General features: G+C 40.9%; 1 protein-coding gene across 3 annotated transcripts in view; it reads left to right on the forward strand.

Moving 5' to 3' along the window:
• The window catches only part of LOC126253248 (uncharacterized), a 364089-nt gene that overhangs the window by 335951 nt on the left and 5280 nt on the right, over positions 1 to 22858 (forward strand). For all 3 annotated transcript variants that reach the window (XM_049954448.1, XM_049954447.1, XM_049954446.1), the window contains exons 18-19: positions 6841 to 7023; positions 7280 to 7451. In XM_049954448.1, the coding sequence (XP_049810405.1) occupies positions 6841 to 7023; positions 7280 to 7406 (310 nt within the window). In that variant the 3' untranslated portion in view covers positions 7407 to 7451. The remainder of the gene's footprint in view (positions 1 to 6840; positions 7024 to 7279; positions 7452 to 22858) is intronic.

A 22858-nucleotide genomic window follows, 5' to 3' on the forward strand; every position in this document is an offset into this window, starting at 1 on the left:
CATGACCATTGATATGATTGTCTATTACATTAATTTTCTGCTACTTTTTTCACCACAATATTATTCATCAAAATATTTTCCTAGGAAGTAGAAGGAGCCATCAGTTTTATGTGATTTCAGTTTGTGTTGAAGTTACTTTTATCATCTGTTAAATTCTTTATCTCACTGGGTAACTGGCAAAGATTTTTATGGCTGAATACACCACTTATTTATGTGCCATACTTAAGCTGAATGATGGGTAACGTAAGTAATTTGAGATTGATTGTTGGCAAGTACTAAGGAGTTATGGGCTGATTAATCTAAAATGTATATTTTATTCATGAAAAGTGAGCATTAAAGTATACAATTAACATACAAAATCAACTTTCCTACTCCAAAGACTTTCTACAAGGCTTGTTCAAAAAGCATCCAGATTTTGTTCTTTGAGGCCCACAGTGCAAAATATATCTTTCAATGACATGATTATTATGAATAATAGCCACACTGCTATGTAAATAGTTTACATTTTATCTCATTCACGATGAGCCCATTTTGGCAAATTACCATCATCAGGTGCTCTGTAAATAAGTAAATAAGCAATGGTCTTAATATAATGGTCTTGTAACTATGACCTGAAAAGCTATAATATATCATTAGGTGTTTTTACCCTACATGTGACATTGTTGCTGTTATGTCTTGTCTGTTTTACAATATTACTTTCTCCCGGGTGTACAATTGAGATGTAAATCGGATATTACTTGTTTTCCATATATGCTACTTTTCTGACAGCTTGTCAGTGATATTACATGTTTACGTAGTTACCATTATAAATAAGTGATGTGTGAAATTCAGTTGCTTATTATTATTTTTTATATAGGTTTGTTTCTACTTATATTTTTGCCTAAAGTTTGTTTTAGTGTTATTTGAGATTTTAATTTTACGTTTTTAATTTTTTTGTAATAATTGTTGTCTATGATTTATGTTGATGTTCTGTCCCTGTTTTATACTACTCATGTTGTTATCGTTGTTGCTTGGGTATGTGTTGTTTAGAGTCTCTGATTTTATAATTTTACCCATTTTCCCAATTTATAATGTGAATAAAGTTTTCTGTATACTTTTTGTGCTTTAGGTCAGTTTATTCATTCAGTAAATTTGTTGGGTTGCTGTATGCATGTGAATATATCTTTATTTCCGCAAGGATGTTCATGCGGGTTCCCTTCTGCGTAATATGGAGGAGTTCTAGAATGTGAATCAGTTGTTTCCACTTTCTCTGGTGTGCTCTTTATATCTAATTTTGAAGTTTCTACCAGTCTGCCCTATGTAGAATTTGTGGCATGTGTTACATGAAATTCTGTAAATGCCGGGTTTGTTGTGTATGGGAACTTTTGAGCTGCCTTTGTGGATTTTGTGTTTGACGCTGTGTGTGTTTTGAAATGCAAATGCGATGTCAGTTTTATTGAATAATTTGTTGATTTTGTTCAAGATGTTTCTTAGATAGGTTGTGATTATGTGTTTTGTTTTCTTCTTTTTCACTGTGTGTGTATTTAGTGTTATTTCTTTATGTATATTGTGCTTTTCTGGTTGTTTTGTTATTGTGGTATAGATATAAAGAGCACACCAGAGAAAGTGACAACAACCGATCCACAATTTTTCAATATTTACAAGCAGAGAAACGTGATGTAAAACCCACAAACAAAGCACTAGAGATTCTCCATATTATGCAGAAGAGAACATTCATGAGCATCCTTGAGGAAATAGAGACATATTCACATGCATACAGCAACCCAACAAATTTACTGAATGAACAAACTGACCTAAAGCACAAAAAGTATACAGAAAACTTTATTCACATTATAAATTGGGAAAATGGGTAAAATTATAAAATCAGAGATTCTAAACAATACATACCCATAGTAACAGTGATAACAACACGAGTAGTATAAAACAGAGACAGAACACCAACATAAATCATAGACAACAACAATTATTACAAAAAAATTAAAAACGTAAAATAAAAATCTCAAATAACACTGAATCAAACTTTAGGCAAAAATATAATTAGAAACAAATCTATACAAAAATAATAATAGACAATTGAATTTCACACATCACTTATTTATAATAGTAACTATGTCATCCAAGCTGTCAGAAAAGTACCATATATGGAAAACAAGTATTATGCAATATACATCTGCATTGTACACCTGGGAGAAAGTAATAATTGTAAAACAGACAAGACATGACAGCAATGATGTTACATGTATGGTAAAAACAGCTAATGATATATTATAGCTCTTCAGATCATAGTTAACAAGACCATTATATTACGACCATTGCTTATTCATGTACTTACAGAGCACCTGACGATGGCAATTTGCCGAAATGGGCTCATCATAAATGAGATAAAATATAAACAATTTACATAGCAGCGTAGCTGGTTATTATTCATAATAATCTTCCAACTTTTGATTATAAAATAAATCAGTATTCAGATGCAATTGTTTGACATTAGTCACATTCAGAGTAGTCCCCTTCAGCTTCTACACACCTCTCCCAATCCTGCTGCCACTACAGGAATGATATATTATAGCTCTTCAGATCATAGTTAACAAGACCATTATATTAAGACCATTGCTTATTTATGTACTTACAGAGCACCTGACGATGGCAATTTGCCGAAATGGGCTCATCATAAATGAGATAAAATATAAACAATTTACATAGCAGTGTAGCTGGTTAGTATTCATAATAATCTTCCAACTTTTGATTATAAAATAAATCAGTATTCAGATGCAATTGTTTGACATTAGTCACATTCAGAGTAGTCCCCTTCAGCTTCTACACACCTCTCCCAATCCTGCTGCCACTACAGGAATTATCACTGGAAAGCCTCTTTTGGTGGGGTATACAGCTGCTCTGTCGATTTCTGCATAATGTCTTCCCCGCCTGAGGTCACACAGTGCTAGGTCAGGGGAACTGGGAGGCCGACAAACCACAGCTGTGTTGTGTTTGGCCAAAAACTCTGAATTAACTGAGAATGATGAGTGGGTGCATTTTTGTGGTGAAGGTGCCAATTGTTCGCTGCCCACAAGTCAGACCTAATCTCGCTGCTTCAAGAAGTTGATGCAGAACCTCTTGGTAGTACTCCTTATTGACGTTATTATCTTCTGGGGCATACTCATGACAGACCATGCAACGGGAGTAAAAAAGACAGTCAGTATGACTTTCACGTTGCTGTGGACCTGCCTTGCTGGTTTGGGTCTCAGGGATGATGGATGCTTCCGTTGCAGTGACTGGAACTTTGTTTCTGAATCATACTCATAAACTCAGGACACATCACCAGTGATCACTGTGTTAAGAAAGTTTTGATTACTGTTCACTGTACCTAGTATGTCCTGTGTAATCTCTGAATGAAGTTGCTCTCAGTTTTACCAACTTTGGCTTGCTGAGACTTCTGAGGTGCAAATGTTCCATTAAAATGTAGTGAATGGATCCAATCCTAATTTTTACCTCATTTACAAGTTCTCTGACCATGATTTGTCTATCCTGCACAAACAGAGTCCTTACATGATCGATAACAGCTTCATCTGCAGATGTTGAATGCCTACCAGAATGTGCTTCACTCTTCACTGATGAGCAGCCATCTTTGAACTGCTTATACCACTCCTTTATCCGTGTGATACCCTTTGCTTCACCCCAAACACTTGTCAAATCTTGCAGATTGTTTAAACTTGAGGATCACCAAGTTTAAAACAAAATTTGATGCAATAACATTGTTCCACTGATGCAGTCCCCAACAATCAGTCTTTCCTTCTCACCCCGTCCAGTAAGTCTCCTCCGACTCATGGTTCAGGGTGACTTTTCCAAAATATACCCCTTTTCCCAAACCTCTCCAGTCCTTTTCCTTCACCCCTCTTCCTTCCCCTTCAACCCATCTGCTGGAAGAAGGAACCACTGGCTCTGAAAGCTTGCATAAGTATAACCTTCTTTTACATGTGTTTTCTTGTGCCACCACTTGGTGAGTAGATTTTTTTATCCATCCAATATCTTATATTAACAATATGAGGAGGGTAGATTTTGATTAATCCATAGAGGAGGCACTGAGTAGCCAGCAGGCACATTGAAAAAATACTGCTACACATTATTAACTATGAAATTAAGTCCTTTATCAAATGATTAATACATGCAAAGATTCACACCTCACAGATACAAGGCCGCTGTCATCTCTGAGCACTGAGGTCCAACTGGACTGAGTCTGAGGTGAGAGTGATCTTTGCTATTTCCAGAATGAAATTTTCACTCTGCAGTGGAGTGTGCACTGATATGAAACTTCCTGGCAGATTAAAACTGTGTGCTGTACTGAGACTCAAACTTGGAACCTTTGCTTTTCATGGGCAAGTGCTATACCAACTCATCTACCCAAGCACACATCATGACCCACCCTCACAGCTTTGCTTCCACCAGTATCTTGTCTCCTACCTTCCAAACTTCACAGAAGCTCTCATGCGAAACTCGCAGGACTATCACTCCTGGATGAAAGGATATAGCGGAGGCATGGCTTAGCCATGGCCTGGGGGATGATTCCAGAATGAAATTTTCACTCTGTCGCAGAATGTGTGCTGATATGAAACTTCCTGAAAGATTAAAACTATGTACTGGACTGATACTTGAGCTCGGATCCTTTGCTTTCACGGACAAGTGCTCTACTGACTGAGTTAGCCAAGAGGATGATTCACGACCCACCTTCACAGCTTTACTTCCACCAGTATGCTACCTTCCAAACTTCATAGAATCTCTTCTGAAAAACTTGCAAGACTAGCACTGCTGGGTGAGAGGCTATAGCAGAGTCATAGCTTAGCCACAGTGGGGGGGGCTGTTTCCAGAATAAAATTTTAACTCTGTAGTGAAGTGTCCACTGATATGAAACTTTGTGACATAAAACTGTGTGCCAGACTGAGACTTGAACTTGGGACTTTTGCCTTTCGCAGGTAAATGCTCTACAGACTGAGTGATCCAAGCATGACTGATGATCTGTCCTCAAAGCTCTACTTCTGCCAGTACCTCGTCTCCTATGTCCCAAATATCACAGAAGCTCTCCCGCGAAACTTTCAAGACTAGCACTCCAGTCTTTGGAAGCAGTGTGGGTGTGACTTTTTGAAATGATCTCAAATGGAATGATCAGATTACGCAAGTAACGGGTAAGATGAACTCTATATTGCGGTTTGTTGGTAGAATCCTGAAGGGATGCAGTCCTTCAACAAAGGAAATAGCTTACAATACGTTAGTTTGTCCAGTCTTAGAGTATTGTTCGTCTGTATGGGACCCTTACCAGTTGGGTCTGATTCAAGAGATTGAGAAGGTCCAAAGAAGAGAAGCAAGATTCGTGACTGGTATGTTTAGCCACCGCGAGAGCATTACAAATTTCATAGAAAGTTTGAAGTGGGACACACTTGCAGACAGACAGCAAGCTAAATGGAAGGGGCTGCTCACTAAATTCTAAAATCTGATCTTCACTGAGGATGTAGAGCATATATTATTACCACCAATTTCCAAATCGCGCAATGATCACCATTCAAAGATAAGGGAAATTAGACTTCGAACTGAGGCATTCAGACAATCATTTTTGCCTCACGCGATTCGCGAGTGGAACAGAGTGGGGAGGGGGGGAGGAATATGACTTTGGCACGAATTGTGCCCTCTGCCACACACCGCTTGGTGGCCAACAGAGTATATGTAGATGAGGTACTGATGGAAATAAAGTTGTGAGGACAGGTAGTGATTTGTGCTTGCGTAGCTCAGTTGGTAGAACTCTTGCCTGTGAAAGGCAAATTTCACAGATTCAAGCCTCGGTCTGGCACACAATTTTAATCTGCCAATCCTGGCTGTGTTGAATAGTGGAGTTAGAGAAGAGGTGTGGTGCGGGAGGGGGAAGCGTATCACAGTAGGGGCATGGAAGATTCTAGTGCTGCCTGTGAAAATCTTGGAGAGACATGGTGGGGCAGGATAGTGTGCTGATGGGTGCAACACTGGCGGGGGGGTGGGGGGGGGGGTGTAGGTGGAGTGGAGAGAGGAGAGAAGAAGTCTGATGAAGGATTTAGTCCTACAGCTAATATTCAATGTACCTGTCACCCACCACTCAATGCCTCCTCAATGTGGCGAGTAGCAATCTATTATTTTCATATTGTTATTAACTGAAGTATAGTTATACATAATGCTCTCCACCTCCCACACTCCTTCCAATCCTTCTTCCTTTTTCTGTTTCTCCTTCCTTCAGATCACTGGTCTATTCATACCTTCGTAACATATTTTCCTATCTTGTTTTCCTTTCCCCCTATTCCCCATCACTCGTTGCCTCACTACTGGAGCAAAGATAGCTACAAATGCTTACAGATAAGGAAGTTTCTTCATTTTAGAAGATTAATGTAATTTGTTATAGAACTGATGCCTCAAATTTTCTGTTATGTGACAATATCATAATCTCTCACTTGTCACTATTTTAACACAGATTCTGGATATGTGTGACAATTTTTTTTTGTATAACTGTTTTTGATCATGTAAGATGTTCACAGTTAAATGTAGAAAAGAACCATGTTTAAATACAGCAGCTCATTTCTTCACTGCAAAACCAATGAATAGGGTTATGTCAAAATAAAAATGAGTTCTTTTTTATTTATATTATCAGTAAATGTTTGAAAATAAAGTATTTACGTACCATGTATAATGGCATTCCATAACATTGATAGCTTGCCTTCCTAACCTTGTCACAACAAATTATCTCTGTTTTGAAGAAAATGTTTTGAACAGTCAGTATTCTATCCCTTATTCCTAAGAGGTCTTATTGATGCACACTTTTTATTTCAGGTACGAAATCATGCTCTGCTGCTGGAAAATGAAGCCTAAAGATAGGCCGACATTTACGTACCTAAGGCAGCAGTTAGATTCACTACTTGAGAATGCTTCACCACAAGAGTATTTGAACCTGGACTCCATGATGAACATTGAGAACCTTCAAACATCCACATCTAGTACAGAGAGTCATGACAGGTTTACCTTTTACACTTTCTTGCCTATATTCATTGAGCTTCAGCTCTGATGCAACTGGTTCCTCATCTGGCCTTTTTTTTTTTTTTTTTTTTTTTTTTTTTTTTTTTTTTTTTTTTTTAAGTGCTTGAAAGGATGATGTATTCATCAAAGCACAAAGAATATTTTACTCTTGCAGATGCCAGTTGAGATTGGTTCTTTTACTTGTATTGTACTATATGTGAGGTTTAATATGTAATGGCTATCCTTTTGATTTCAGACAAAGTTTTACCGGTGAGAGCATTCTAAATGAATTCCAAGATCCTGAAATTCCTATTGATTATCTGGAACCAATGTATACTGCTGGCTCTCTGCAAGCACAGTCTATGCCAGCTGTTGGAGTTTAACTGTGACAAAAATGTTATACACTCCTGAAAGTAATTGAAAGAGAGGTAAGACCCAACAGTTGATGACATATGTTGCATGATGTTGAGACTCATGGGAAGTGTATTGATCTACTACTTTATTGTTGCACAATTCATAGGCAAAGACTTATTTATTCACATGCAGTCCACTTTACAAATAAATTTTCCAGACATTTATTACAAAAGTGTAGTAATGTAAAAAGCTGCTAGTGCTGGAAGAGCAAAAAGTATCATCAATTATTTAAAAAATCCATAACTGTAATATTATTAAGTGATCTTTGATAGCAAGCAATTCATTATATATGATGCTGTTACCAGCAAATGGTTACATGAAAATCATTGCATAGCAAGTAGCACATCAGTTAGAAAATTGTCAAATATGACCCTCTGTGTATAAATTGTAAAAGATGCAGTATTTAGCAGTCCATGGCAAATGTCTGTGTAATGTGATCACTGTGACTTGTATATTGGATCAATCTGCTGCAGATGCATGTTGCTCTTACCAGGAGTGCATGCTATTCCATTGTGCTGTGTTTTAATTACTTCATTGAATCTCTCCACTTGTTTTTCGATGGCAAATAAGGGAAGAACATATGACAACAAAGGAATGTCTGTTTTTGGATGTCTCTTGTTTCAACTAAATGTTTAGCGTGTTATCAGACTATAACTCATTTATGACATTAGTGAATTTGGTGTTCACAGTCATCTGTTAGATGATGTAATTTATTCAGTCACATGTACTTCTGCAGTCTTTATGACTTTTTCATCTTGAAACACTTATTGTACATGTAGAGTTTTAAAGATAAATGGCCTTAATGGTGAGAGAAAGGATATATCTCAGTGTGTAAAAAATAAATAAATAAAAAATTGGGTTTTAGTTATATAAGCGGTGGTTACCCCCTGTGATAGATAATTTCCGAATGTGATGTTACAACTAAACCATTCCTTTCTTTCATTTAATACAATCTGTACCATGTTGAACCATAGCCTCTGATTCTGTATCTTTTGAATTCATAGAGCTGTAAGGACACAGCCTAACATAACAATCATGACACTCTGTCTCATTTTTGTTATCCCCTGTGAGAGTAGCATGCCAAGCAGCCAGCAAGTTACACTTCTGAGTACAATTTTGACTGAGTGTGAAAGGTAGGGTTTATATTGATTTGTAACATAGTTTTTACAATAAGGAGTGTACATAGTGCCATAAAAATCCACAATAACTATTAAATGACAACACATTTGTCTTTCTTTAATTTTCTAAGGACCCTGGGACAAATGAAACAGTATAATCAGGACAGTTTATTTATTGATCTCTTATAACTTTCCAATCTTTACTGAAGAATACCATTTTCTTTTAAGAATTAAGAATAGTAAGTACCAGAAGATCTCTCCTTTTGCAGAAAGGTGTCATATATCTACTAAACAATGTGAAGTTTTCTTCACTACACTCCCAGCCACATCAATGAATGCGAAACATAGGAAACTTGTGTGGAATGTAACACCTACACGCAGTAGTTAATGTACCAAATAAAATACCATCCCTGTAGTGGAAGGGAAAGTCACACAGACGTGACGATAAAACGTCAAAAGTAATAAAACTGTTTCTCAATCCAGAAGAAACCAATTCTGCAATTGTTGCTATAATCTGAGCCACAGACCTCAAGAATATTCAACACATTCAGTTTTGAAGCAAAAGTAATTACATTTGCAAAAATACTTGTATTTGAAAGTTGAGTGAAGAGTAAGAAAGGATAGATCATTAGACTCTATACATAATTTGAAGCGGCAAGTTAAGTGCCTATCATAATAAGAACAGACAACAACACAATTATAAGCTTTTAATGTATGAACTATGTGTTTATATATTCTTTCCTTCAGTGGAGAAAGCTGCAATTATGCACATATTCAAAAGTATTTCTTCATGAATAAGCTGTACCTGCATCTGTTGATGCCTTGGGCAGAGCAGATGGAGGGAATATTTTGAAGAGTTGCTCAATGTAGGTGAAAATACGATCAGTAATGTTTCAGATTTCGATGTACAATGGGATAGGAATGATGATGGAAATAGGATCACATTTGAGGAAGTGGATAAATTGGTCAATAGATTGCAGTGCAATAAAGTGTCTGGGGTGGATGAAATTAAGTCGGAACTCATCAAATACAGTGGAATGTGAGGTCTTAAATGGCTACACAGGTTAATTGAAATGGCGTGGGAGTCAGGACAGGTTCCAACAGACTGGACGAAAGCAGTAATCACACCAATCTTTAAACATGGAAACAGGTATATCTTTAATCAGTGTTGTGGGTAAAATCTTCTCAGGTATTGTTGAAAGTGCGAGTATTAGTTGAGGACAAATTGGATGAAAATCAGTGTGGGTTTAGGCCTCTTAGAGGCTGTCAGGACCAGATCTTTAGCTTAAGGCAAATAATGGAAAAATGTTATGAGTGGAACAGGGAATTGTATCTACGCTTTATAGATCTAGAAAAGGCATATGACCGGGTTCCTAGGAGGAAGTTATTGTCTGTTCTACGAGATTATGGAATAGGAGGCAAACTTTTGCAAGCAATTAAAGGTCTTTACATAGATAGTCAGACAGCAGTTAGAGTTGACGGTAAATTGAGTTCATGGTTCAGAGTAGTTTCAGGGGTAAGACAAGGCTGCAACCTGTCTCCACTGTTGTTCATATTATTTATGGATCATATGTTGAATACAATAGACTGGCTGGGTGAGATTAAGATATGTGAACACAAAATAAGCAGTCTTGCATATGCGGATGACTTAGTTGTGATGGCAGATTCAATTGAAATTTTGCAAAGTAATATTTCAGAGCTAGATCAGAAATGTAAGGACTATGGTATGAAGATTAGCATCTCCAAAACGAAAGTAATGTCAGTGGGAAAGAGATATAAATGGATTGAGTGCCAAATAGGTGGAACAAAGTTAGAACAGGTGGACGGTTTCAAGTACGTAGGATGCGTATTCTCACAGGATGGCAACATAGTGAAAGAACTGGAAGCGAGGTGTAGTAAAGCTAATGCAGTGAGCACTCAGCTACGATCTACTCTCTTCTGAAAGAAGGAAGTCATTACCAAGACTAAGTTATCTGTGCACCATTCAGTCTTTCGACCAACTTTGTTGTATGGGAGCGAAAGCTGGGTGGATTCAGGTTACCTTATCAATAAGGTTGAAGTTACGGATATGAAAGTAACTAGGATGATTGCAGGTACTAGTAGATGGGAACAATGGCAGGAGGGTGTCCACAATGAGGAAATCAAAGAAAAACTGGGAATGAACTTTATAGAAGTAGCAGTCAGGGTGAACAGGCTTAGGTGGTGGGGTCATGTTACACGCATGGGAGAAGCAAGGTTACCCAAGAGACTCATGAGTTCAGCAGTAGAGGGTAGGAGGAGTCGGGGTAGACAAAGGAGAAGGTACCTGGATTCGGTTAAGAATGGTTTTGAAGTAATAGGGTTAATATCAGAAGAGGCACGAATGTTAGTGCTGAATAGGGGATCATGGAGGAATTTTATAAGGGGGACTATGCTCCAGACTGAACGCTGAAAGGCATAATCAGTCTTAAATGATGATGATGATGATAAGCTGTACCTTACATCATTTAATCAGTAAGATTTGGCTGCTTTTACATTTTTCACATCAATTCATGTCTCTTGGTAATTTACTAATGCATGGAATGCAAAATGTAATAATTATTTCATTAATTAAGGATAAAAATAATTAAAAACAAGCATTATCCTTATGATATATGTGACTGTGACCTTTTGCACCACTAGGATCACTATGTTGCTCCAGCTGTCAAACAGTAACAACTTTCGCGGCAGAGAATGCCACTACTGTATGTGTTAGACTGTGGTAGAGAGTGGTTCAGCACTTAAATGTCTTTGTGAGGCCATAGAAGATTCTTATGTTGTTTTGGATCTTGTAAAAGATAAAACAATTTACTCTTCAAGTTCATTGATGGCATCTTTTGAAAGCCGAACCAATTTCTTGCAGTAACATGCAATTTTTGAATAAAATCATGAATGTGAGTTGCAGCATTTTCTTCAAACATTTTTAACAGCATTGTGGGAAGAGAAATAGAGTGATAGGTTAACAGGAAGATCTAGGAAACTTCCTTAGATAATGAGGAGAGGAGGATACGAACAGGCAGAGGGGTGAGGAGGGGATAGTCAGATAGTTGTGGAGGAGGATATGGACAGAGAGAGTGTGGAGAAGGATGGGATTGACAGAGAGGGGTTAAATGGACAGACAGAAAGAGGGGGGAAGAGGGGGAGGGACAGACAGTGGGGGGAGGAGGAAGTGGACAGAGAGAGGAGGCATGAGGGGATCAACAGAGAGAGAGAGGAGATGAGATGGACAGAGTGTGGGGGGCGAAGAAAACGGATGGAAAGAGGAGCGAGGAGGTTATGGACAGAGAGAGGGAAGGGGAAATGTAGAGAGAGAGAGAGAGAGAGGGAGAGAGACAGAGAGAGAGTTGGCAGGAGGAGATAGATAGACAGAGGTGGATGACGTGGACAGAGAGAAGAGTGCAGCAAGAGGTGTGAAGTATCCCATTGTGAGATTGTGCATGCAGAAAAAATTAGGTGTCCAAGCAGCATTGAACAATAGAAATTTATTTATATAAGAAAGCAACAAGAAAACATGAACAACAGAATGCTGATTCTCTATGAAAGAACACAACAGATCATTGTGATCTAATAAGAATAATTGTCACTCAGTGAGCACAGTTCCACAAAGGTGCAAAAGAAAGCGCACTGTCTGTCACCGTAGGTTACTTTGCATGGTTGGAATTGGTCACTCTCACAATTGGTGGTGCACTGGCATTGCCTTGGTGTGATAATACTACACTGTGGACTCATCATTTACTCAGATTCAGCATGATACACAGCATTAGACTGCTGGAGAACTGCAGGCAGCACTCCTATAAAGGGTGTCCGGTATATGGACACCAGGAAGTGGCTGGTGTCACATGGCTTCACAGATGTGAAACAGTACCAGCTGTGTCTGGTGATTGTGGAGCCCTTCTTACTGTAGCAGATGTAGCAGTGAAGTCGAGCAGAGTCAGCTGCAGGCGTCTGGCTGTATGGTGAGTGTGCCAGGTCATCAGGCACCAGCTGTATATAGCATTCCTCTTCTCTTTGGAGGGAGATGTCAAAGCCATCTTGGTATGTAGACAGTGGCTGTAGTGGAGACAACAACCAAGAACACGTCATCTTCTTCCCCATGGAGTAGATGATGCAGTTGGCTGGGAGAAGCAGACAGGAGGAAAGGGGTACTGGTGGAGAGAAGAGGTGGATGCTCTGCTGGGAAGAGATGACCCTGGACGGCAGAGAAGAAGGTTTGGGTTGTGATCAGGGCTGAACTGTGCAGAATGCTAGTGAGAAGTGTCCGTGCAATGCCCTGAAAAGTTGCCTGTCAGGAAAAAAAACTGACGCATGAGAGAAAGCAGATGTCTGACGGCAGCTGTACAGAGCTGAGGATGAGGGAGGAACACAGGCTTCAGACAGGAGGGAGGATAGTGAGTAGACAATGTGTATGCATGGATGGCATATGCAGGCCAGTGGCCAGCATGCAATGTGTAGTGCATCAGCTACAGGTGCAGTGTGAGCAGGCAGGTACCAAGGGGAGTGCCAGGGCTAGCAGTGAGTGTACTGTCAGCTCTGGAGTAGGCAATAGGAGCTGCTCAGCACAGGGCTGCACAGTGTATGGTGGCAGCCCAGGAGGAGGCGTGGAATTCAAAAGTCAGGCAGGGACAGCACTGACAAGGGAAACTCCCTATCACACAACCCTCAGACTTATTGGTAAGAGGGCCCAGAGGATAGCCTGTCAAAAACTGAACCTAGATCAAGCATGAAAATAAGGAGGAGGTCTACTCATCTGTGAAAAAGAAAAACAAAATAGAAACAGCGAATGGTCCAAGCACAAGAGGTGCAACATGGAGCACTGAGGAAAGCCATTGCATCATGGTCATGAGGTCAAGAGCCATGTTCAGAGCTCCCTCGTGCTAGTTTTTTTTTTTCTTTCCCGTCCCCCCCCCCCCCCTCCCCCACTGTTTGCTGTATTCAAATTCGTGTCTGTGTGATGGTGCAACATCCACGTAAAACAGTGAGGTGTAAGAAAGGGACCTAAAATGAAAGTTGATTCTACTTAACTCCTCTATTAGAAGCCAAAAGGCTTTAGGATAGGAACCGCAAATGCTTGATGACGAGGTGACCAAATCCTCCACTTGAAAACACACATGGTGTGTCATATATGGCATTTGCGACAGTACATGTGTCGTATGATAGGAATCTTTTATCCTCACACATTTTGTACATTGTCTGGTGAGTGAGTGAGATATACATCCTTGCTGGATTTTGGTGTTTGAATGAATGTGAAAGTAATCACTCCAAAGGAAATGCTGAAAACATAATAGTTACATAAGCTGCAACAAATAAATGCAACAGTTTCACAGTCACACAGTTTTCCCTGTGTTGTGTCAAAACATAAGTTTTAACATTTTTAAAGTTGTGTTCCATTTTGAAAGATCTGACTGTTGAATTCCTTTGTTGTAATGTAGTTCACACCCATTTATTTGTTGTTTTCATTTCTGTGGTATCTCGCCTGCTCTCACTATTCATCACATTTACTTGTGACGGAAATGTATTCTTACCATATGACTCATATTCTATGACCCATGTAGAGTATGACAACTGCCAAGACTACAGAGAAAGAACAAACATTTCAATGACTGGACGGACAGTTCAAAATTTTGTGAAAAAAATAAATAAAAATAAATGTTACGAGGAAGTTCTGAAAATGGCTTGTCCACTTTGCAGCCCAACACGGAGACCACTTAACCATGATGCCATGGCTCTTCAACTTTGTTCGATGTTGGACTTGTTAAGCTTGGACTGTTCACTGGTTCTATTTTGCTATTTTTTACAGTTCAGTACACCTTCTTCCTGTTTTCATGCTTGATCTGTGTTCAGTTGTGAGAAGGGTACCCATATCACCGAAGGTGGCAGGTCAAGGGACGGCCAGGCGTGGTGAGGAAACTTCCATAAGGGATGGACAGAAGGCACAGGGAAGCCAGTGAGGCTGCCAGAGAGAGTCACGGTGAAGGATGGGCTTGGTGGTGACCAAGAGGAAGCGGTGCCAGACAGGGTCCAGTCGAAGGCAGGGTGACGTAAGTGTCATCAGGAGGAGACAGGCCCAGAGCTGCAGAAACAGAAGGAAGATGAGCCATGGTAGCTGCAGAAGGAGCCAGGAAGGCCATGGAATGGATGGACATTTAGGGCACTGAAGGCCAATAGTGGGTTGGATGGAGAGGGTCATCGACCAGGCCAGCTGCAGTGTTGGAAGTAGTAGAAGCCACCGAGAGGGTGGCAAGTATGCTGCAAGTATGAGAACCAGCAGAGCTGCACTGGGTGGAGATGCCACATTGGTTGTGTGTCATGAGGAGGCACTGCAGCAGGGGCAGGTGCTATAGCTAGCACAGGAGCTGCAAAGGGAGGCACCATGAGAGGTATAGAAGCCACATCAGGAGGTGCCAGAGTGATCTTAAGAACTGTGTCAGGAGGTGCTCGAGTGGTCCTAGGAGTCGCGTCAGGATGCACTGGAGTGGATGGAGGGGCCACCGCATCAGGAGATGCGACATCAGGAGGCAGCAGAGTGGTCTTTGGAACCATGTTGGGAGGCATCAGAGTGGTTGTAGGAGCTGTTTCAGTAGACACCAGAGTGGACAAAGGCACCACATCAGGAGGCAAGGGAGAGGTCATAGAAGCAGCACAGGAGCCGCATCGAGATGTGCTGCTTCAGGAGGTGCCTGAAGAGCCATGGTGGATGAGTCTGAAATAACAGTGCAGGATGCGAGTCTATGAGAGGCTGAGTGGGCAGGGGCCATAGGCAAATGGTCAGGGGCCAAGGTGGCCAGCAGAGAAGTGTCGGAATGTGCACAATTGTGGAGTAGGCGGTCCAGTTCAACCAGGAAGGTGTGCCAAGAATCCAAGGCTGCATCAAAGTTGGAAGGAAGCAGATGTAGTGGTGTGTCGACCTGTGCTGGGAGCATGTCAGTACAGGAAAGGTGCCATCAGAGGAGCTCTGAGGTGTGCAGGAAGTGGCAACCATGAAGCAGAAGCTGTGTTGTCTCAGCTGTAACACCAGAGGATGCCACCACTGAGAAGCACTGAAGCAAATGAGCAATTTCGCTGTTCAGATGGAGCTACTGCTTACTCCACAACTAGACAAGAAGCAGAAGTGTAAGTTCCGGTGCAAAAGCCATGGGAAAAGGGCAAGCAAAAAGAGACAAGAAGAGCGTCAGTTGAATGTGAGTGCAAATGCACTAATGCAGAGAGAGAGCTACCTGGATGAGCACAGATACTGGAACAAAATTCTGAAGACACAAGAAGCATGAAAAGTTTATCCTCATTGTCAACTGAAGTATCCCTTTGTGAGATGGTGTACACATAAAAGAAGTAGGTGCCTAGGTGGCACTGAACAATAAAAATTAATATCTATAAGAAACCAACAAGAAAACATGAACAACAGAATACTGATTCTCTATGAGACAACACAAGAGATCATCATGGTCTAATAAGAATGTCACTTATTGAGTACAGTTCTACAAAAGTGGGAGAGAAAGCACACAGTCTGCCACCATAGGTTTCTCTGCAGGGTCAGACTTGGTTGTGGTCACAATCAGTAGTGCGCTTGGTCCAGTAACACTGTGTCTTGGACTCTTCATTTACTTGGAATCAGACTCAACATTAGACTACTGGAGAGATGCAGGTGGTGGTCCTATAAAGGGTGCCCAACATATGAATACCAGGGCAGTGGCTGGCATCACATGGCTTCATGGATATGAAATCATGTCAGCTGTGTCCAGTGCTTGTGGCACTGCATAAAATAAAGGAAAGGAACCATTCACCACCTTTAGATGAATGATGTGTGGCACTTAGACACACACAACAGGAAACACTATTTATACCAGCTTATGAGCTCTTGCTCTTCATCTTTTAGAAATGCACACATTCATACACACAACCACACAGACAGCCAAACAGGCCCATAGCCATGGTGAGACTGACTGTAGATTATTGATTTGCAGTTGTGTGGGCAGATGGTGGAGGGGAGAGGGTAGGGAAAGACACATGAGGCAGGGAGGGGATAGTGGAATATTGTGGAGCAGGTCCTTTGACAGGTGACTCAGTGGTCATACAACAAGATGAAAGGAGTTCAGAGGGTAGAGCATATAAGAAGTAGAGAAGGTGGGGAGAGGGAGGGAGCAGAGGGGAGGAAGATGGAGATGAGGGGGGAGACAGGGATTATTATAGAAATAGCATTAAGGAAATCATGGTCAGAGAGTGAAAGAATTTTGTGACAGCATTATGGTTTGAGTGTAGATATGATTATGAAGGACCAGACTGGTGAGGATGAGGGGCTGATGGAACTGAAAAAGGTTAAGGTGCTTGCAGTAGGATGAGTGACAGCCCTAGATGCCAATTTTAATGTAAGCCCATTCAGTGGGATGCCATGTGCAGACAAGATTTCAGAAAGAGGATGTGTGATTCGAGTTTGGCTAATAAAAAATGAGAGTTTGTCGAATTGGTGGAAGTAGAATGGACAGGGATTCATGGTCAGATGGATAGGAGACAAAAGGAGTGGCTGAAAAAATACACATAGTTAAAAAGGTTGAAAATAGGAAGCTGAAAATTAGTGTTTCAGGTATTATATTGGAAATAAATAGTAGGTGTTACATAGAGAGTTATTTGGGAAGCTATAAGGAAGGTCATATAATATTTTAAAGTAGGAAGTAAGAGTCACATTTATAAATAGATATGTTTGATCACAAATTGACATGCAACGCAGTAAATAAACACATTTGATGTTACAACACAGTTGGTTAACAGTCAGGTTTGGCAGCACGAGTCAAGAGTGGGGAATGTGTTAAAAACAGCACTGGAATGAAATGTTCGAAAAAGGGGCCACCACTGTGAGAGACTGAAAATATACTACAGCATTTATGAGCATGGTGGGTTATTACAACTGTGGGCATTAAAACTGAGCAACAGAGGGTGGCCAGTGTGTACTTTGGAGGCAGGTACTGTAGAGGAGAAGAAATTATGGACACATTAAGGAATAAAGAATTGGCAGATGAGTTGTAGATAAGAAAGAATGACAGTAACAAAGACAAAAGGGAATGGGATGGGAGAGAGCTGAATCAGCAATGTATAACAACAATGTAAAGTCCTGAATGGCGTCATACGTAAAATAAAGGTAAGGCAACTGCTCGCCTACAGCTGACTGATTTGTGGTACATAGATAGATGCAACAGAAAACAGTATTTATACTAGCTTTGGAGCTCTTGCTCTTTCTCTAGCATAAGTACACACATTCATGCACAGAACCACACAGACACCCAAATGCACATGCCCTTGGCCTCTGTGAGACCCATGTCCACCTTCCTCTCCTTTCCTCCCCTCCCTCCCCACCTCTTATATGCTCTACCCTCTGAACTCCTTTGGCCTTGTTGTACAGACATTGAGTCATCTGTCAAAAGACCTGCCTCACACTATCCCACTATCCCCTCCTTGCATCATGCATCCTTCCCTACCCCCTCCCCACCTCCATCTGGCCAGGGAACACCTATTGATAATTGACGGTCTTGCCATGGGCATGTGCATTTGGATGTCTGTGTGCATGAATGTGTATACTTCTACTAGGAAAGATCAAGAGCTTGAAAGCTAACATAATTATTGTTTGCTGTTGTGTGTGTCTGTGTGTCACATATGTCAGATATAGGTTAGTGGTTACCTTTCCTTTATTTTACGTATTATTCCACCCAGGAATTTCTGTCGTTGTTACAAGCTTATAGTTTGATGTAGTTCCATTTAAGGTCACTTTGTCCAACAATTGTCCAGTGATTAGATTCCATCTTTGAAGTACAGTTCTGGAAAATCTGCAAATTGTTCATCTTTGCCTGCTGTAACCTCTTCATTGGACAAAACAAATTCTAACATCAAATTTTATTATATGTGGAAATAGATAAAAGCTTAGAGGGCACCAATGATTTGTACTTCAGAACCCTCAGTTTTTCCATTGCTAGTACTATCATTCCAAGCAAAATATGTTTCCTTTGGTAGGATTCATTTTCAAGCAATGAAACACTCAATATCTCTTCAATTATGATCTCCAGCATTGTGAAATATGGTTAGCCTCTGCTGTATATAAGTTGTTACAAGAATATACTGTCAAACTTTGAGGAGTTATAGATGGAGTATTAAGCAACAATTTTAGGGTAGGAATGCATATCTTGAATCAGTATCCAATGATGCTAAAAAGTGTCAAAGTTATAGGCCAACCCTTCAGCAGAAAACTTGAGTTTGTAGACTCTGCAGTCTTGTTGAGTCATATGTAGACATGTTATATGCCACCTGATATACCCAAATACCATCAAGTTTCTGCTTAGATTTCTGCTTGCACTTTGTCACCATCAAATTCATATTTGCTGTCCAAGGGATAGCTAGTAACATGCATTTTCCCCTATACTTTCAATATGCTTAGCATTGTTGGATTACATATTTTCTTATTCACAGGTTTTTCCTCAGCACACCATCTACAATGCCTCAAAATTTATCAATATACTTTTGGTTGCACCATGTATAGTGTGAAACCCTACTGTTAGTTTCTCAGATGTTCTTGGGCAAATGGGACAGTAACAGAGCTATATGTGTAGATGTCCTTCATTTGTCTTTGTAAGTCTGTGTGATGTTGCTGGTCATTCACCTTTTCATCATCAGAGATAAGCTTGTGCAACAGGTACTGTGCTGAACATCTCTAGCCCCTGGTAGTAGTGCCATCTGTGCACCTAAGAGTTGACAGCACTGTCGGGATCTTTATTTTATTTGTTAGAAGTTTAAATGGTTCCCCCTATGTATTGTTTTGTAGCTGAATTTTGACAAAATTGCTACAGTGATCTAAAGAATATGGCCCTGCAGCAGGTCAGCTGGACTATGACCATTGCTCTGTATGTTGCTAGAAAACTTTTTAAAGCTATCTCAGAAGTGGCCATTTATAATTCTTTGCGCATTTGATTATAAAAATATTCACAAATCTCTCCACAGTGTCATTGGATGCAGATGCAGGATGGAATGAGGGCTGGCTAGATGTCTGCCGCCATCGAGCAGAACCACTTAAAGGTGGCCACTTGTCAGTCACAAGGCTATGAGGAGAAGATTTTAAATAAAGCCATAGTGGTGACTGTCATGATGATAAGCTGAAACTTTGCCACAGATGGGAAATGGGAGTATGAATCTATTACAATGAGTCACATGGCTCTTCCAGCAGGAAAAAGGTTGTGAAGGCACTGGTTGATGCATTCTACATGCTTAATAATTAGCAAAAAAGTTTGTAATGTTTTCAGTTGTTTTTGGCCAATGAACATACTTCCTAGAAAGATAGTTCATTCTTGCAATCCCCCAATATGATTTGTGAAGTGAGTTCAAAAGCAGTATTGCAGGAAGGATCAAATAACAAATCTGCATACTTCATTTTTATATGTTAAGAGAAGACCACCTTTTTAAAGTTTGCCCATGATTAGAGCTGGTGTGCACTACAATTGGGCAATTTGAATTTAGGCCTGAAACTTGACAGTAATGTTTGTGGTGAGTAATTAGTTGAAATGTATTGTCATATAGAAATATTTTAAATTTCTATACCCTAAAAATAATGACAAGGCCTTCCTTTTATGTGAGAGTCTTACTCATGTGTTTATGATAAGGTTTTTGATTCAAAATCCAATGGTCTCTCAGAACTGCCGGGAAATCTATGTGATATATGACTGTAACAATACCATGAGCAAAGGCATTGTTTCTTGGACCAGGGAAAGATCTGGTGGATATGTCACTTACAGGATGATGACTATAATTTGTTTTTGAGTTGCTGAAACACTTATTAACAAGTTTGGAGTAAGTAAAATTTTATGTGTTTTGGTTACAACAGGTTCAGAGGATAAGTGATTTGGCTGCTTGAGGTATGAACACACACCAAAATGTATTTTGACCAGGAATGCTAGTAAATGTTTAAAGTTAGTGGGAGTCAGAAATTTCTCAATTGCTTCAACATACTCCTTTGTTGACTAGAGACTTTTCTTGTTTAGGATGCACCCCACTTATAGGACACTTGTTTGTAAAATAGAATATTTGGAAATAATGGTGTGGAAAACGTAAGGATGAAAGTACATTTCACTTTTATGTGTCACTACCGAGTAACATAGCTTGGTGAAACATGAATCATACATAGAAGGAACTGCTACAATGTAGTACAAAAGGTAACTGAATGAAATGAACAATGAGGCAAGCAGAACTGGCACTTTTATTTAAATACAAAAATTACATTAAAATCACCATCGTTCATGATGCCCCCCTGGATATTACATAAGACAGGACATGGTTCTTAATATGGTATGTGATCACCACTGATGGCAGTGAATGGCCAGCAGTGTGCTACCAAGCTGGCCACAAGGTTGGTAAAGAATTCTTGTGGAAGCGTCTTCCATTTCTTCACCAGCACAGGCGTCAGCTGCTGGATGGTCATTGGTGCACATGAATGCGTCTCCCTAAAGTATTCCACACTTGCTCGGTGGTATTTAAGTCTGGGGAACTGGCAGGCCTGTTCATTCGCCAAAATTCTCTCATTCCAAGATTTCCTCCACCTGCATTGTTCGATGTAGCCGTGCTCAGCATTCATTTGTTGGGTACGGGCTTGGCGACCCCGGGGTTCCTGAGCTGGGGACTGGTAAGCGCCGCCAGTCCCCTGTCACCGTAAGCTCTGAGCATACTTCAGCAACCACCGTGCGGCGGTGGAACGTTGTGTGTCTCAGGGAATGGGGATCTTGGCTTGACCGCCTGGATCGCGAGGATGGAATAAACCTCTATCAACAACCTCTCAATCTCAAGGTGTGCTGCATGCTGATGAGATGCATGGCTGTTGAGGTGGAACAGTCGTTAGCGGGCAACCTCTGGGGAACCTGCCGCACCTCAGTTGTATAAGGCTTACCTAGGCATGCGGGGCTCTGTCTAGGTGGACTTCCCTAGCTGCTCGTGGGACCGAGATGGAACCCTCGAACTTTTCTTCTCCTCCCAGCTGAAAGGGTGGGCCGCTGGTAGGTTCTAACACCCAATCTAACAAGAGGGCTCGTGTAGCCAGTCCTCCTGATTCCATTAGTAGTAACAGAATGCATGCTGCTTCGCAGAATGTGTTTCTTACAATTAAAAGAAAAGATGGGAGTTTTGATAAAGTTTCACCATTTTATATACAGAAGGGCTTAGAAGGTATTGCTGGCACATTAAAATCTGTAAAGTGCTTGTGAAATGGCACCTTGTTGGTTGAAACATCTAGCTTCCAGGAAGTCCAGAACCTTCAGAAGGCAAAATTTCTTGGGGAGTTTGCAATAGAGACTGAATTTCACAACACCATGAACTAAAGCAAGGGTGTTGTGACTTGCAGAGATCTCGTTGACATTCCCCAAGACGAACTGAAGGCTGAATGGTCCCGGGAAGGAATTGTCGATGTGCAACACGTTATGAAACGGATGGATGGCGCTCTCATGAAATCTGACTCTTTTCTCTCTGACGTCTCTCTCAACTCCTCTTCAGAGGCGATGGAGGATGATGTCAGACTGGGGCAATCATCTCGCCCCAAAACTGAGCCTCCACCTGTTGTGGGCTCTCCTCCCCGACAGAAAGTGAGAATGAAGGTACTCCCACCCTGATAGATGGCTCCCATTATACAGTGGAACATGAATGGATTCTGGGCACATGTGGAGGAACTGAACCTCCTAGCACGGCAACGCCCCCTGAGCTTGTGTTTACAGGAAAGGCATTTCAAACCATCTGATGCTCCTGTACTAAGGGGCTATACGTTATATCACAAAGATGACCTGACTGGAGAAAGGGCCAAAGGCGGAGTCGCCGTGTTTGTCAATAATGACCACCACTCCTCTGCTCTCCCCCTGGATACTGACCTGCAAGCAGTTGCAGTTGAAATTCATTCACGTCGGAGGCTTACCGTTTGCTCCCTTTATTTACCCCCTCTAGATGCAATGACCTTAGACGCTCTTACAGATCTTATCGACCAACTCCCCCGCCCATTTCTCCTCCTGGGAGACTTCAATGCCCATCGTGTCCTGTGGGGCTCCACTTCTCCTTGCACTCGAGGTCAAATTTTGGAGAGCCTCCTAACGTCTCAAGTGTTGTGCATCCTCAACACAGGTACTCCGACTCATTTCTCTACTGCTACTGGGTCATTCTCAGCCATTGACCTGTCTTTCTGCTCTCCAACCCTCACCGACTCTGTTCACTGGGGGGTCATTGATGACCTTCATTCCAGCGATCACTTCCCCATCCGCATTCATCTCCTGGATGGTGTATTGCTG

The sequence above is a fragment of the Schistocerca nitens genome, chromosome 4 (assembly GCF_023898315.1).
Source record: "Schistocerca nitens isolate TAMUIC-IGC-003100 chromosome 4, iqSchNite1.1, whole genome shotgun sequence".
Taxonomy (NCBI): Eukaryota; Metazoa; Arthropoda; class Insecta; order Orthoptera; family Acrididae; genus Schistocerca; species Schistocerca nitens.